Source organism: Agelaius phoeniceus, chromosome 11, assembly GCF_051311805.1.
Source record: "Agelaius phoeniceus isolate bAgePho1 chromosome 11, bAgePho1.hap1, whole genome shotgun sequence".
Lineage (NCBI taxonomy): Eukaryota > Metazoa > Chordata > Aves > Passeriformes > Icteridae > Agelaius > Agelaius phoeniceus.
This window is the reverse complement of record NC_135275.1, coordinates 5603290-5621057: the sequence shown is the minus strand read 5'-3', so window position 1 is coordinate 5621057 and position 17768 is coordinate 5603290. Positions and strand designations below refer to the sequence as shown.

The 17768-nt window shown below is 40.1% G+C and overlaps 1 protein-coding gene across 3 annotated transcripts in view; it reads left to right on the top strand.

Moving 5' to 3' along the window:
* IARS1 (isoleucyl-tRNA synthetase 1) overlaps window positions 1–17768 on the top strand; it is a 94676-nt gene that overhangs the window by 18867 nt on the left and 58041 nt on the right. For all 3 annotated transcript variants that reach the window (XM_077184435.1, XM_077184434.1, XM_054640236.2), the window contains exons 8-14: window positions 868–1015; window positions 2176–2263; window positions 6247–6307; window positions 7875–7970; window positions 12494–12616; window positions 14057–14148; window positions 16995–17093. In XM_077184435.1, coding sequence (XP_077040550.1) covers window positions 868–1015; window positions 2176–2263; window positions 6247–6307; window positions 7875–7970; window positions 12494–12616; window positions 14057–14148; window positions 16995–17093 — 707 coding nt within the window. The remainder of the gene's footprint in view (window positions 1–867; window positions 1016–2175; window positions 2264–6246; window positions 6308–7874; window positions 7971–12493; window positions 12617–14056; window positions 14149–16994; window positions 17094–17768) is intronic.

The following is a 17768-nucleotide window of genomic DNA, read 5'->3' as shown; positions in this document are numbered from 1 at the left end:
TGTTGACTGCACCAGATGTTCACAGAAAATTCCCTCTGGAGCAGCCCTCAGCTCAGACATAAATAGCTGCCTGTCCCATGATGCCATTCAGTGTTCCATGATGCTGGCTGGAAAGCAGAGCTGTGGCCACAGGACCTATTTTAGGGCTGAGGGTCGCTGTGCACGGCACCCTCTGAGCTGGCATGTGGAATTTCAGAGGGAAAATTTCACATTTGCAGGCCTAGACTCGTTTTTACAAGCAGCTTTTCATCATATGTGAAATGTGAAGTGACTGAATAGGGTTGTAGTTGGCTGAAAGAAAAACTTCTTTTCTGAGGATTTTTAGGACTCATTCAAAGGTGAAGTTTTACAGGGTAGCTGACAAAAGTCTTCTTCCCTCAAGAGGGTCTTCTTCCCTGTATAAAGGTTTTTTACAATTAAATATTGACATACTCTTGTTTTTAAGTACCCCAAATGTTTTTTCCCCCTTGTTAACAACAACTTCTTAATTAGAGATGAATCATTTTATGTGATGGCTGTCCCTGGCTGCAGAAGAAAATGTGGAAAAGGCTTTATTTAGCAGTATCTGAGTATTTCTCAGTATCTGATAAACTGCTCATTCTCCTGACCCTTGAGATTGATTCTAAACTTTGAAAATGGGGTTATAAGAGGTGCCTATAGGAACTGCACTTGTCTTTCTTTGGTGTTTTGGCAGCAAATCCCCCAGATCTCCCTGCTCATGGGGGTTTTAACCCTGTGGCCTGGTTGGACTGGCAGACTGCACTGGTGTAATGAGGAGCTCAGTGACTGGTGCTCTCTCCTGACTTCAATGCTGCCCCTGCACCTTTTCCATTGCAGATGAACATGGCATGTTAAATTGTTTTTCAGGATGTTCAGGATCCCTCAGTGACCGTGAGCTTCCCTCTGGAGGAAGATCCAAGTGTTTCTCTTGTTGCCTGGACCACGACTCCCTGGACCTTGCCCAGCAACCTGGCCCTCTGTGTTAACCCAGAACTGCAGTATGTAAAACTCAGAGGCAAGTGTGGAACACCCCTTCCTTCTGTGCCTGTGGATATGTATTTGTGTTGTATTTTAGTCTGGTTTATGTGAAATTCACAGAACTTTTCTGGGGTTGAAGCAGTGATAGTGTGGAGGATGAGATTCACTTTGGATGTGGCTGATGATTTCCAGCTGCTCTGCTCTTGTTATTTAACCTGAATTGAGAGGACTATTCTTTACAAAAGACTGATAGGTGAAATAAAGAATAATAAAAATAGGTGTGTGTGTTTGTAGTCTTTAATTATACCTTCATGTACAAACACCTCTCCCCTTTTTTTAATAAAGTAAAATAGTGAGTAGGAATTTCAGGTTTCAACAGAACCTCATGAATCTGTTGTGTGTTAAACATGAGGTTGTGCAGGCCTCTGCAGTGAACTCCACCTGTTTGGGTTTTCTTTCTTTGAAGAGAACTAAGTATGTTTCAGTTTTGAAAAGTTTGAACATAAATTTGATCATCTTACAAAGAAATACTGGGTATTTTCAGAAATAATAACCTCACTTTCCTGAGGCCCTGAGTTGGGTTTGGATGTCTCTGGCTCACTGCTGTGGGACAGGGTAGCAACCTGAATAAAATTTCTCATTGCAGTTAGGAAATCAGGATGGTTTGGGATAGAAATGAGTTTTCTTCATAACATTTCACTCATTTTTGATGTTAACTTCCTTTGTTGGTATATACTTCTTTTATAAAGAAATCCAAGCATGAAATTGAAATAGCAAATCTCAGGAAGGCTGCATGAAATGCAATCATTACCTTACAACTTAATAATATTGATTTTATGTAGTCATTGTTCATCTTCCAATCATTTCCCTCTGTTTCAGTTACAATTTACTGAAACTTCTCAATTGCTTTTTTACTTGACTCAGCAATAATAGACAAGGTATTTCTGCCTCTGCAACAACAAAACACACCGAAAATCAGTGGCCTGGGCTTTATCCTGTGGTTTCTATTTAAACTCAGCCTTTGGAAAGTGTTCCTTAACTGGTTGTATGGGGAAAAAGTAGCTGGAAAGCAATAAAGGATTATTCTGGGCAGTTTTATTGTTAAAATATCTTGCATATATTGAAAGGTTTCATAATGGTGCAAATGAGGGGATTAAACTGAGATTTGTGAAACTCCTGTTTTATTTTATATTCTAGATAAAGCCACAGGGAAGATTTACATTTTGATGGAGTCCAGGCTGGTGGCACTGTACAAATCTGACAGTGAATATCAGATACTTGACAGGCAAGTACATAAATTCTTATACTTGCTAGCTTTCAGTGTTTTTCTAGATCAGAAGGTAAATGTTTTTGAGAAGATGGATTTCCCTGCATCTGTGTTTATATAGCAAAAATCTGTAAAAGGAATTGAAATTTGCTGGAACAAATTGGTCTTGTATGTGAAGCTACAAATAGAAAAAAAGTTTAATTGGGTCCCTGTATTGTAGTGGGGAATAAAGGTTCCATAGTCCACCCTTCTCCTTTGTGTTTACATAAAGGTAAAAGTTTGAGAAAATGCTGGAGGTGTGGTCCAGATGCCTCCTTCTACACATGATGTAAAGATTGAAAGGGAAATGGGCAAAGCAATCCCATTGTTTTTAGCACATCAATATTACCTTCTCTAATTAGTGGCAGTCATTGCTTTCTGCAGGGTGCTCACTCATCTTGATTAGGTGGAAAAAGAGGAATTCTTTAAGAAGTCAGACTGGGCAGGGGGTGCAGGTATTCAATTCTGTAGCTCTTTTAGACAAAATGTCTGTCTTGGCTTCTCTTAAACGTTTTGTATAAACCAGCAGCCTGTTATAGAGGTCAAATACAACAAACACTTGTTTGTTCACCTTATTCAAACAAACCAGAAAACCCTATAAAGCCCCACATGACCACAATAAAATAAATAGAGACTGGGAATGGTTTTGAGAATAACACCCCTTCTTCACTGACATCAGTTATTTCTATTTTAGTCTTTTTATCAAGCATCTGAAAGCTGTAAATTGAAAAAATAGATGATATTTCAGCTAAGCAGTTGCATGTACTCATTAAATTAGGGAAATACAGAGCTGGAATGTTTCAGATGTTTCCTGTTCTGATGGCTCATACTGTGACAGTTGAATTATTTCAGATTCCTGCATTGATTTCTGCCCTTCCCCCCTCTATGAGAATGCTCCTAATCTGTCACTTGGTCTGTACCAATTTAAGCTGGTGTTCAGTTTCTAAAGATGATGTTCAGTGCTCTCATTCTTCAGGCTTGGCTGAACTTCTGATCTCTGGAGTTTTTCCCTCCCCTCTGAGTCATCAGTGGAGCCACTGAGCAGTGTCAGTGCCAGGATGGCCCTGCCAGGCCACCACTGGGAATTTTCTCTTGCTCTGATACTGAATTAACAACAGCTTTCTCTTGAAGTGCTGGTGTATCCTCCAGTTCCAGTATTTGTGTGTGCTGGAATGATAAAGTGTCAAAACTCTCACTAATATTAAGACCTAAATTTGATCTGCTTGCTTGCAAGTCTAAGCTGGCAATTCTGCCCCAAAAAGTTTGGCTTTGTGTGGCTTGTTGACAAATTCACATTGTATGCTCTTTAGCACTTCTCTTACTAAAGACTGTCCATCACTTGAAGTTCAATCAGGTTGTTAGACCTGTCTCAGTGGTTTTTAGGTCCATCAGTGCTTCAGTTCTCTTGGGAAATACAGATATTCTGTTCCTTTTTGATCTTGAAATACAGATATTCTGTTCCTTCTTGATCTGTTCCTTTCTGTTCAGAGTGTCTAAAAACTTCTATCAAAACCATTTTATGTTCTTAAGTATTTTTAAATACAGCTACTTCAGGCTTAAAAACAAAGCAAGTTAGCTCATATATTAAATTTGTTCATCTGTTGTCTTTTATTTCCAAATTCTTCTTTTAATGCAATACTACAAATTTAACTTCAGTGTGACTGCAGTCATTCTATATCAGGAGTGCACAGAACATTTTGGCCTTCTTTTGATGTGGTGTCTTCATCAGAAATTTGGAGAGCCTGCTCTTTAAGGCAGCCATGCACATTTCAGGTGTTGAATTTATGTCCCTGACTAATGGTATTTCTAACATCACCACTCACTCCCTCCAATCTCTGATTATTTTTTAAATTTCCCTTTTTTTGACCTCTGCCCATCTATAAGGCTGCTAGCAAATCTCTTTGCAGAGCAGTATATTTTCATTCTTTTTGTATTAGTGCTGTGGTCTCTTCTCAAGCTGATATCTTTTCTGGTTTTGGTCATGCTCCAGTTTTTCTGATATGTAAAAATTAATTTTCCCCAAATGTGAGACAATTAAAAGGTAGCTGGTAGTTGAATGGATCTGTGAAAGATGTAGATCTACAAGTATCTAAATTCACGGAAATGAACTTCACCACTTCTGCTCTTAACTTTTTTCTTCCTTTATCTCACTTTTACATTCTCAAGCAGTCAGGCCCTTGAGGGAGAAGTTGATGGAACAAAATCTACAGCAGGATCAGGCTGAGGTCAGGGAATGGTCAGTGGCTGAAGTCCCCTGAACCTCATGAGTGTGTCTGGGTGTATGACCCCACTTTTGGCATTGGGTAATACCAAAATACCCTGTTTTATTTAGCAGGGGTAGGATGTGGTTTTTGAGCATTTCCCTCCCCTGTGTTAGATTCCAGTCCTTTGGCATAGTAAGCATTTAATTTCTTCACACTGTTTTTCCTGCTTGTCTCTTTTTGGATTCTAAAGAATCCAAAGCAGAGATTTCTGATCTCCTGAGAGTGAAGGATTGCTGAAGTGATTTTAAACAAATCTTACTGCTATAACTTAGGTCACAAGAAGGCACCATTGTATAAATTTTCAACCTGAAGTTCAGGACTGTGACAAACAAAGCATTTCAGATCCCAAAATGAAAATCAGGAATGTGATCCACAACCTTTACCTTTCTCTGACTTGTGTTAAAAAAGAATATAACTACTTTTTTTTTTTCTTTTTTTAAGCCAATTCTGGTGCTTCACATTCTGTGTCTGAGCATTCCCACATCTGTGTGGCTGAGCACTGGGATGCTTCTCTCTCATCTGATCCTGATTAAGCACCTCAAACATTCCTAAGGCTGTTTGTAATATAGAAACATATAAACCATCTGCAAAGCTGAGGCTTAAAATAGAAATCTGCCCTATTCCTAGAGGATATTGTGTGTGCTGAGCTGAGTATGGAGGGGCTTGACAGCTGGCCTGCAAGCAAAGCTGAGTTAATAGAAGAAATTAATAGAAGAAATAACAATTGATGATTTTTGACTGTATCTATAGCAAGGAAGAAGACAAAGCATGGAAACCAATTAGAAAAGATACATGAACATTTTTGTAAGCTAGACTACTTTCCTTTCCTGTGTGGGCTTGTTTTCTTGAACTTGGCTGTAAATGCTGCTGCAGGTCCTTCCTGTGCAGGGAAAAACAGCTTGGGCAAGTCCCCCACTTGGCAGGAGTCCAGTGTTTATGGTTTGACCATTGTTTGGAAGTTGTAGATCAAGGCCAGAGCAGGGAGAGACCACAGCTGGGACACAGTCAGAGAGCCAGCCCATCCGTTAGATTAAGTTATGTTTTAACTGGATTTTCCCCCTGAAGTTGGACAATTTAAGCACTTTCAGGGGAGTTGTGAGCTGCAAATCCCAACCTGAGCCCTGCCTTTGTCAGCTGCTGTCAGAGGCTCCATCCCTTCCTCTGTGCCTTGTGTGGTTCAGCTGCTCCCCAGGCAGCCCTGTGTGGGTGGGATCATCCCCTGGGATGCCTGGGGAGAGGCTGGATGCCCAGTTTGGAATAAGAATGAGATATCTGAGCTTCACAGCCTGCAATACCTGTGTCACTGTCTTCTGTATGTAAAACTTCAGGTGGTTTGGGTCATTATTTAGTGCTCTTGGACGTGCTGAGCTTTAGGCCTTTGTTATGATTCTTGTGTTTTATCCACAAGATTCTTGCCTGGCTTTACCATAAGGAGCTTGTCATTAATGCTTAATTCCTTTATTAATTGATATTGATGGTTTGATTGAAGCCCATCAGGTACAAGTTGTTGACTGGTAGCAGAGATGCATAAAAGACATTGGTTTTTCTCCAAGTTACCACACAGGTGGGAAGTAAACTTAAAGAAATTATTTTTGTCTTCTGAAATCAAATTCTGTGAGGGAGGTGAAGAAGCAAATAGGAAAAAAAAAACCAGTTTTCAAGTTGTTCATTTATATTCTTGTAAATCTTTCTCCCCAGGTTTCCTGGTATTGTTCTTAAAGGCAAGAAATACAAACCACTCTTTGAATATTTTATTCAGGTAAGATGAACCAGTTTGGTGTTTGATACAGAATATAAAGACAAAAATAAAACTCATTCTGAGTATTCCTTGTTTATATTATAAAAAGATCTTGGGTTCTAATAACAAACTCCGGATTGTATTAAATAGTGAAAGTTTGAAAAACAGAGTTGACTTTTTCTCTAATTTTTTCCTTTAAGTTTTAAATATACTCAGAGTAAACAGTGGTTGATAAATAGAAGTTTGATTTCAGATTGCAGAGACACTTCAATACATATCAACAAGTGCATATTAACCAATATTCTCTCATTTCCTCATCTGGTGATTGTTGTCTACCTCCTAAGTCCAGCTTTTCTTCACAAGGGAATGACTTGGATAACAATCACAGTCATGTCATGTTTCCCACTGAAGAGTTAAAATCCTTTGCTAAAACCCTACTGATGTATCAGATTTATCTGGATGCAGCTTTTCAGCTGCATTAGCTCTGGCATCATACATGATAAAAGAATATGTAGCAACAGGAGAGTGCCTAGAGAATTTTTCTAATTTTTTAAAAAAAATCTGATTAAAAACTGATGAGATTTTTCAAAGAGGAGAGGTGCAGCACTGCTGGCCAGACAGCTGGGACCTCCTGTGAGGGATTTGGCCATTTGAGACACTTCCTGTTCCTAAAGATGTGCAGGAGTCAGCACAGGTGGGAAAACCTCAGCAGGGAGCAATCGCTGATATTTCTAAAGGAAAGTCAAACACAGCTGAATCTGGAATATTGGACTGTGCATCTGAGGGTTGGAATGGATACATTTTGTGAGTCCTGCTGTACTTGAAAGGAGCAGATGGGGGCATCTACAATTTTTTATTTACAATGGAGATCTTATCTCAAAATAGCTCCCTTCAGAACAAGCCAAACTTAATATTTTGTAACATATTTGGTTCAGCTGTGACTGCAGTAATTTTTTTTTTTACTATTTTTGTTTTAAGGAATAGTAAATAACCCTTTATTTTTCATTATCTGTATACTGAACACACTGAAAATTGTCATATCTTTTCTTAGCAAATTTTTTCTGGATTTTCTCTTCTCTCTGTTTTTAGTTGGTATTTCCCATGTTCTTATTCTCTGGAGGAAATAAGGCAAATGTGTGACTTTAAAATCCAACTTTTTATTTAATCCAGAAGTATAGGGGACATAAAAAAATGCAGGGAAGCTTTTGTACCTTTCTTGGCTGTGTCCCCACGTTCAGGAGTGTATTGATTTGCAGTCTGTTAAGCACAGAACTGTGTGAAGATCTGTGGCTTGAGGAGAAATTGGCTTGGAGGCCTTCTGGAGAGGTGTGAGATTTAATCACACTTGACACTCTTTAAATGGAGTCCACAGGTGTCTGGGCTATGGGAAGTCATTAAGTCATGTCAGGGATGTCACATTTTACCATGTCACTGATTTTTGATGCAGTTCTTTTCTCTTTTGTGTGGCTTGTGGCTCTGCCAGGTTCTGAACAGCTCTGTTTTGCTGTATGTGTGTAAATAAATATCTCTAAAATATAAATATCTATATAAATACATATATATATAAAATGATATTTTTGTGTTACAGTGCAAAGAAAATGGTGCTTTTACTGTGGTGGTGGATGGTTATGTGAAGGAGGAGGAAGGCACAGGGGTTGTCCATCAGGCTCCCTATTTTGGTGCTGTAAGTATCAACTACACTGTAGTGTATCTGTAAGGTGAATTTTGGCCAGCACACATTGCTTGGCTTTCCAGCTCCTGGGGACTCTCTCAGGGTGATTGATGCTCAAAAATATTCCTATTTGCTGCTTAAAAGTGTAAGAATATAATGTAGCTTTGTATTCTCATGAGCTCTTCCATTAGTGCCTATGCTAGGCTGGAGGTTTTGGTGTCCCCCTCTGGAGTTTGTGTTGTGTGAGCTGAGCTCCCCACTGGATCTTTTGGGTGTCACTGAGCTCAGCTTTTCCCAGAGGCTGAAGCTGGAGCTTTGGGAAGGGCTGATCTGTGGCACTGCTAGTGAAAACTGGCTTTGCTAAGTGATGATTTTGGTTGGGAACAGCAATTCTGCTCAGTGTTTCAATTTCATTACTCACTGGGCTTTTAGAGAATGAGAAAATGCTTTCACTGCTTTTGTCCTGAGACTTTATCCTTTGGTGTGAAAGGATTTTGTTGCACTCCATTCTTTTTTTTTCTGTCTTTATTGTCTCTCAGTCTGTTTTTTTTTTTTTAAAGCTAAGAGGAATAATTTGTCATGGATTTAATCATTTCAGTTTTTAGACACTTGAATTAAATGCACTGGTTCAGGCTCATTGTCCTTTTTGTAGAGTGTCCTGTCTTCAGCCATTATCCAAAGATGCCCTCAAAAAACTTGCAGTGCCTAGCAATTAGCAATCCCTGGACCATGAGCTCTGTCATAATTTCCAGAGAAACTTGGCATTAGCAACAGGCCTCTTTGTATTCATGTGAAATAGCCCATCCTCTTCCATCCTTTTTCCCCTGCATTTTGCTGAAGGGAACATCCATTGTGGTGGTGTTTCCCTTGTCAGGATGATGGTTGATATGAAAAGATGTTCCAGCTTAATATAGCTCTGAATAAAGAAAATTAGAGTGGGTTGTGTTAGCAGTTAATGAAGAAAATGGTGGTGGCTGGTCAAGTGTCCTCCAGAGGGTAAATCCTGTCCCACTTCTGCTCCTCAGACTCTCCCTGGAGCTGAATCCTGGATGTTCCAGAGGGGTGGGAGTTGATTTAGAGTCAGGAGCTCTTGCTGTGGGAGTTGGAGGGAAGGGGCTCTGGAAGAAGCTTTCCCTGGGCAGGAAAGAATCACACAATCCCTAAGAGTGGATTGTGTATTTGCACAGTCCAGTTAAATTTATTGGAAACAGCTTGTTGGAAAGCTTGACTGGCCTCTTAGAGCAAGGATTATCTGCCCTCTTTTATTTGATTTTTTTTTAATAAGCCCACTGAGTTTTGTAAACACAGAGGAAAAAATACTTCTCTCTCTCTCTCCCCTGGGAAATCAGCAATTACTTGTAAAACATTTTTTTTAGGGAAAAACCTGAGAGTAACAGTTAAATGCTTCACAAAGAAGAAAATATATAAAACACAGTGTGAGGAAGAAGTGCACAGACATCACAAAGAGAACCTTGCAGTCATCAGCTAAGGAGAGGTTTGATAACTTTTGGTGCAGGGGCCTGAGTCAAGGCTGTGCTGCCTTCACAAGGAAAGTGCACAGTGTGTGTTGCACTTAGAGCTGCTGCCTTCTTTTTGGGGTGCATGTAATTCAGTTTTGAAGCCCCTGGATTATTTCTGTTCAGAAAAGCTCCCAGAAGTGCTGGTGGAAGCTCAGGATTTCATTATTACAAAGCAGGTTCTGTGTAGAATCCTGCTGGTATTGCTTGTTGGGCTTTAGACAGGCTTAGCTGAAGGAAGGGAGATGGTTCATGGTAGCAGACAGGGTTGTGTTCCTGCTTAATTGGCTCCTCTGCACCTTCCTGTTGAGGTGGAGGTGAATAGAAAAGGAATAACTGCACCAGGATCATCAGAGGTGAAGAAATAAAGCACAGTCCTTCACAGCAAGCCTTGAGATTTGTCTCTGATCTTTCCCATCAATATAAATGAGTCCATGTGATAAATAAAGTTGGAAAGTCAGGGTTTTATTTACTTAGTTATTTATAATCCTACTTACTGATACGTGTTCTGTATTGCTGATAGCTCAGCAATGGATCCTTCTCCAAAAAATGGAAAGTAAAAATTCACTTCCATTTAGTTCCAGATGTAGTTTCATTGTCTTGTGTGATGCCTTTGCCAAATGCAAGCTGCCACACCATATCAGAGCACTCTATTATTTCAGTTCAAAAGACATCAAAATTAAAGCTCACAGAACAAGACAAACCTATATTAAAAATGCTGTAAACTCATTGTACCTCCAGATTAACATGACACCAAAATTCAGCTGCTCAGGCATTTCATCATGTGTAGATGTACCTGCAGTCAACTTAAAAGCTTTAGTAACCCTTGAATTTGCATACAAATTTTTAATTTGCAATACTGCTAGTGCCTGCTCAGGCTGTGACACACAACTTTCATAGTTTTTTTTCAGTACCTGACACTTTTGGCAAAAGTGATGTTTGTTTTTGCTAAGAGGTGCTGAAGGTGAATGTTTGACTTTGTGTTTCTGTTCTTTTGTTAAAATTTCACATAAAAAAGCTTTTGATTTCTCACAAATAGGCTGTACTCATTAATTTTGTATATTACAACTTCTGTGTGTAATCTTTTGAGGGATTTTGAGGTACAGGAGTGACCACTGTAACTCTTACACTGGAAAAACCTGATGTTGATCTTGGCTTTTATGTGAGCAATAGTGTTGTGTGACAGGAGCTGTTCTCACTGTTGGAGAGGCTCTTCTGGGTCATAAGGGCAGGGGCAATAATTATGGGATGCTTTCTGCAGCTGCTGGACAGGTGTCCTGGTTTAGGGCAAATTTGGGGAGAGAATCTCCAAAGGGGGCCCCTCCAGAAAGCAAACCCAACGAGCTTGGGAAGGATTCCTCAGAGAGAAGTGGAAAGAACCTGTTTATTTAGCAGGCACAGCACCCCCCAGCACACAAAATGAACAATACCAAATGACACCGCTCTGACAAAGATGACAAATTCAGAAACTCTCGCTCTGTTATCAGTCCCTCCTGTGCTGGGGCAGCTGCTGCAGCCACAAGGTGCAAATTCTTGGTGTTCCCAGGTCCCAGTCCAGAGCAGGTTTGAGTGTGTCCAAAAAAGGAAAGGAGAAGCAGTCTAGGAAGAAATTTGGAGTGTTTGGAGAAGCAAGAGCAAGCAGAAGCAAGAGCAAAGCGAAAAGCAAAAGCAGCACCATGTACTGTCCTGTCTGTGTGTCCCACCAGCCATGGGGGAGTGCCTGATAAGAAACCCAAACAAAACTTGCACTCCTCAGAGCCAGTCTTGAAGGCACAGAACATGATATCCAGCATGAACAGCACACAGGAATGGGGATACAGCATCACAACATCACCCTAGGACAGCAGGGCTGTGCTCTGCTGCGAGCGCTGGGGCTGCAGGGATTTGTTGATTTGTTATTTCTGTGTGTAAGGCTTTGGTCCATGAAGCAGCCAACTTCCCCATCTGTGGATGGATTTCATCCTTGTAAAACACAGCAGGTCTGGCTTGGGGGAGTGGGAGCATCAGGGATGGTGGGGGGAGCTGGAGGGGCTGGATGAGGCCACAAAGGACATGGGAGCCCTGTCCTGGCTCAGCTGGGTTGGTCAGGGCCAGGGAGGAGAGCTCAGGGAGCAGTGGAGCACTGCCCTGTGAAATGTGCATTTACACCCTGTCCTTGGGCAGCCTCAGAGGGTGCTTCAGCTGCAGCTCCTGTGAAACAGCTGCAGTGTATCCTGTCAGCCATTGCTGTGACTGGGTAAGGGACAGATTTACTGTCCCTTCAGCCTGGAAGGTAAAATCTCAACTTTTCTATCCCCCTACTGATTTTCTTCTCATCTTTTCTCCGATGCCATTATTGTTCAGTCATGTTCAGGAAAGTGTGAAGCAACTCTTTTTTTAAATTTTTTTTTCCCTTACTGCTACAGGAAATTAAAAATTTAAATGGAGACTGGCCAGGAAAAAAAACTATGATGTTGTCCATGTGTGGTTCTTGGTCAGTAGCATTGCCTATGGGCCAAAAATGATTGAGAAATACAGGTTTAAAGACTTTGGATTGTTAAGACATTCAGAAAATGGGATTGCTTATGTGAAATGCCAGAATTGGGTTGATTAAAACAACCTGCTTTGTGAAACAAGCCCTGTTGGCTGGAGAGCTGGGCAGAGCCAGGCTCAGGATGGAGTGGTTGGATTCCTTTGCCATGCAGTGGTTGCCTGAAGCTGTTCACTCCATGGGTGTGTGTGTGCTCAGACACATAAAATACACGTGTGTGTATATGCACTGATGTGCAGAGAAACACATCCACATATCCCCTGTACTAGGGGACAGTCTGAAGAAATCTTAATTTTCTGCATGACTAAAACTACAATCCTGTAAAAAAGGACTTTCTCAGAAGTATTTGGGATTAGTGAAGCCTGAGTATTTTGCTATTCTTGTCCAGTCATCACGTTTTCTGTTCAATACGTCATTTCTGTTTCGAGGGATGGGTATCTTAGCCAGTATTTTGTATTCTTACAGCTTGCTGCTTGTCTCTTTTGCAGGATGATTACAGAGTCTGCATGGATTTTAATATCATTCAGAAGGACTCTGTGCCTGTGTGTCCTGTTGATGCATCAGGCTGCTTCACAGCAGAAGTGACTGACTTTGCTGGGCAGTATGTGAAGGTCAGTGGGCCTGAAATACTTTATTCAAGATACATTTTATATATAGTAGAAACTTTCTTTTCTTTCCCTGTGTGGGCTTGTTTTCAGTGTGTGAGTGGTATCTGGATAAATTAAAATTTGTTTTAACATTTGTTTAATTTGTTTATTAAGCAGCTGAGAAAAAAGTTGAAATGCAAGTAATGTTGTGGTGAGAGGGCAGAGGAGTGTCCTGTTTGGAGCTGCTCCAGAGAGACTCTCACTCACTCTGAGCTTTTTCCTGACAGAAATGTCATGTCCAGAGTCTCCAGGCACATGTGCAGGGCCTCCCTCACCTCTGGATGACTCTGAATTTCCAGGTGCCATCATTAAGTTTCTCCCAGCCAGTTAATGTAACGTGACCCCCTAGAAAAGAGAAATTCAGTCATTTCCCCACTTGTGGCCTGTGCTGCAGTGGGAATTTTCTTGCCAGCAGGTGCAGGAGAATCCCTGGAAAAGGAACCTCCAGGAACTCCACATTGCTGCAGATACAAATCCCTAGCAGGGAGTGCCTCTTAAATTCCATGTCCCGAGAAAACAAATTGCTTTTAGCCCTGCTGCTCCAGTTACATGGCAAAGCAAGTTCCTGTAAACAAATGCAATAAAGGATTTTACAGTCTTTTCCAATTAAGTTGAGGATTCAATCAGCTATCTTTCCCTCCTGCTTTATGCATTAAGGCAAATAAGAGGACACTGGAGTCTCCATGTTTAGCTTCTTGCTGGTAAAAATCTGAATTTAAGGCTCTTGGAAAATTTTCTTATGATACTGAATTTTTCACTCATGGATATTTGTATATTTTTTTTTTTCCTTAATGTTGTACTGACACTTGTATGTTCACTAGATTGTCTTAAATTATCAATATACAGCTTTCACTTCCAGCTTAGCATGAAATCCCAGTTAGTTAGGGAGGTACTGTGAAATGTGCTTCAAATTCTGAAATTCAGTCACTTTAGAGGAATGTGGTACCAGGAAATTTAAATACTAGGTAAAAAGCACTATGTGATTTCCTGTCACAAAATTAGAGGACTCAGTCATTAGGATATTAAATAATGTGGTTTCTGGCTTGTATTGGTGCTTCAGAAAATTTGAATTATACACACAGTTCTGTGTATATGGAAAGAGAGTTAAGGGTATAAAAGGACTGATGCTTTAATATACAAATTCTAATTTATCCATATAGCAGAGACACATTGAAGACACTGTAGATAAACAGGGTTTGGAGAGCAAATAACTTTGCAAATTTAGTGTTTTACAGTGCCCCTGCAGGAAATGTGATAAACGTGATAGCAATTTTGTGTGTGTGTGTGTGTGTGTGTAAATACTGGGTTATGCATAGATTTTTTTGTAAATTAATTTGAGTCTCTGAGACAAATGCTGTTGTAGCTTAGAGACATGTGCATTCCAAGGCCAATGTGTGTTTTCAGGATGCAGATAAGCACATCATCAAGTGGCTGAAGGAGAAGGGCCGGCTGATCCACAGCACCACCTTCCAGCACAGCTACCCCTTCTGCTGGAGGTAAGCTCACACCTGCCCCTGCCTCCAGCTCAGCTTCTGACCCAGAGATTCTTCAGCTGCCTCCTCCCTCCTTTACTTAATTTTCCTGACAAAACTAAAAGTAACACAGACCGAGATTATTAATTCAGGAGAGCTCCAGTTTTGGTTTAGTCATCAAGAAATTTTCTGTTTTTGCCATAAAGCTGATGAATTTAGGTGTAGTGCTGAAATTTAGTTTCTATTTATGATTTTAAATGTGTGGTTTTGTAGTTTGTCTTGCTCATTTCTCAGTGTAAAACTCCTAACTAACCACCTCTTGTAAAAAAAGTTAATTTTTAAGCAGCTGAGTGATGGGAAAGGATTTTTTTGATACTTTGAATTGTATCCAAATAAGCATATCACAGAAGGTCTTTAGATGTTTGTGTTCAAGCTTTGTATGTTTTGAATAAAATGGCTAAAATATAGCTCTTTTGAACCTTGTAAGAGGACTTATTTCTTTGAAAGAAGCCCAGATGTTTAAAATGTGGAGACATCTCCCTAGGTGGATGTCTCTGGGGGAAGTCTCCATGTGGAATTCTTCATGGGCCTTCAATATCAGTGAACAAACAAGTTTTGGTTCTGAGGAATACAGGCTAGACAGATTTCATCTAGAAATGAAGCTTGTTTTTATTAGTGTCCTCCCTGGTTTGAAATTTCCACAGTTGCTGTTGTAAAAAAATCACCAAACAATATCCAATTAAAAGAAAAAGAATCTTCAGTAACCTTTTAGTAGAGTATTAAATTCTTATTATGAGCAAAGACAGACTTAAATTAAAATATCTAATTTAATTATCTGAAGATTTTAAGTCTTATCTGATGTATACAGCACCTGTACTGAAATAGCTGTGATAAAAGCTCATCTCTCTGTCTGGCTCTGACTCTGCCAGGTGAAGTGTTCTAGCAGGGTACATTTATCTTTAATTTATAGGAAAAATAACCTTTGCTTGCTCTTGAGCAGCAGGATTGGTTTGTTTCTAGCAGCTGCCTGGAGGAAGAAGGGAAATTGCTCTTCAAGTGTTACGTCCTTGATGATTTGGGACAGTTTTTGAAAAATGGCAGGCCCAAAATCAGGCAAGGCTTGTGTTTTTCTTGTGCAGCAACTCCAATATCCAGTCATGGCCTTCTGAGATAAAAGCAGGGATGCAGAAGTGCTGATTCTGTGGAAGATCCTTAATGCTGCCACTCTGTTGACATTTTTGTTGATGGATGATAAGTTGCAGGCAGCACCTAGCAGCAAATTATCCGGTGGGAAGAACCGAACAATGGATTTTACTTGAAAAGCTCATTTCACTGCCATCACAAATCAAACCATAATTGGAATATGCTAAAAGTAGAAGAGTAGTTCTTAACTTTGAACATAGTTATAAGTTATATTGATTAATGGAAGAAAACTTTGCAGTCAGACTCTTCTTAATGTACTCCTGCTTTTCCCTGAAACCAAGCAGTTGTTGAATCCTTGGGATGTTGAGAAATTTGCCTTCTTTTTTTACATATCATGAAATCAGGATCCTTCTCTGTTTAGTAACTTTCTGTCAACTAAACTTTAAAAAAAACCCATGAAAACCACAACAGCTTGGTAAGGACACAGTAGATAGTTTTCAGTTAGAATTTGTCTTTATTGGAACTGTTGAAAATGGAGGACATTGGTCAGAACTGGGGATCTTGGGAGTCTTTGTCTGGGTCTGGGCAGCAGTTCATGTGCTCACTGCACATGGGAGATAACAGGAGTTTCTCAGGTGAATTTTTGTGTATTGCCAAGTTCTGAACCAAAGTGACTTAAACAAAAGTAATATTTTTCAGAAGCATTTTGTGGGTTGGATTGATGCTAAAGGCGAATGAGCTTCTTGTCCCAGTGTTGTTTGCCCCTCTGTACCCACAGATCCTATGCCCCAGGGTTCTTGTCCCTCCTCAAAATGGAATGATGGGATGGATGTGAAGGGTTAGAAATGTCTGAGCTCCTGCTAGTGACCTGTGCCCACTGTTGGGTCCCAGGATCCTCCAGGAGGATGTGCTGCCTGAACAGTTACTGTGGAACTGATAAATCAGAGACTGGGCTGGGACACTCTAGTCAGATGCTTGGAGATACTGATTTTCCCAAGTAATTTAGGGAATTGCTCAATCTGTGCTCTGGCCAATTGTGTTTCCATTTCTAAGCAATCCCAAGTTGTGAAACTGCTCTCCTCCCATAAGAATTTTCTTTTATTGCTTATTGAAGTAAGGAATATGTTAAGATATATTTAAAACTTCTTTTATATGCTTATCTGGATTTCTTGCTTTCCCTCTCCTCCTGGAATAGAACTTTCTTCTGGTTAACCCTAGGTGCTGTTACTTCTTTATGATTTGTGATTATTATTTTAAATGCAAGTAGTAAAAGCACAGCATAATGTTCCTGGCTTTTCAGGCTCATGTACACATAAAAAGTGATGCAGAATGAGCTCATGTGGAAGACTGAAACATGACTCATTTTAATAGTTACTGAAGTTCATCATGTTGTACTATGTAGGAGCACAAATTTCAAATTCAAGTATCGTTTGAACATTCTCATGATTGCTCTTGCTATACAAATTCCCTGAATTACTGGGTTTGAAGGCTGTAAAATATTTTTTCAGGACTGGATTTCAAAATAGTAGCTCACATAAGTGTAACAGTTTATGTAATTTAACAAACCAAACAAACCCCAACCTTTAACTGTGATAATATTTCAGCAGCAGTGAACTCAGTCTGTGAAAAGGAGACTGTCATGTACAAAAATAAATATTAAAGAGCACTTTATAACTAATGTAGCATTCAAAGATGTGTTTGTTTGTTTTATTCCCTTCCCTGCACAGGTCAGATACCCCGCTGATCTACAAAGCTGTGCCCAGCTGGTTTGTCAGGGTGGAGCACATGGTGGAGAAGCTGCTGGAGAATAATGCCCAGTGCTACTGGTAATGTGTCCTGCAGAAATCTCATTTATTGCTCTCCCTGGGCTTGGGGTGTAGGGGGTGTGGGCTGGAGCTCTCCAAAACTGTTCCCTGTTCCTATGCTCACTCTGCTTCATATTTCCACTCCTTTTCAGCCAGTGCTGCTGGGACCAGGTCTAAACAGTATTTTAGCTCAGTTCTATCAAGGTTAAATATTTCCTAGTAATTTATAGGGAAATACACTACAGGGTTGTTAAAAGTGCCCTCCAATCCTGGTATGCAAACCTAAATAATTCAACATGAGAGAAACTGCAGAGGAGAATCGTCCTGCAGAAGCAGAGGTGTGCTTCCCAAAAGGCTCCACCTGAGACAGTAATAGAGGCAGCTTAGGGCTGTGTATATATTGTTCCAAATTAAACCAATTTTAGACAAGTTGTGGGTTTTTTTCATCTAGTTACAGATAAGGTTGATTACTTCATCATAGGTGCATTTGAAGAAAAAATCCACACCCCCCAAACAGCCAGAAAAAGCTCAACCCAGCTGCCTTAATTGTTGTAGGTAAACACAGGTTTAAAGGAAAAATTCTATTAATGGCAAAAATGAAATCTCGACATGTGTATAGGGAGTGTGAAAAATACTTGTGTGAGATTTGTGTAGAAAACAGCAGATGAGCTTCATATAACAAATGCATTATTAATT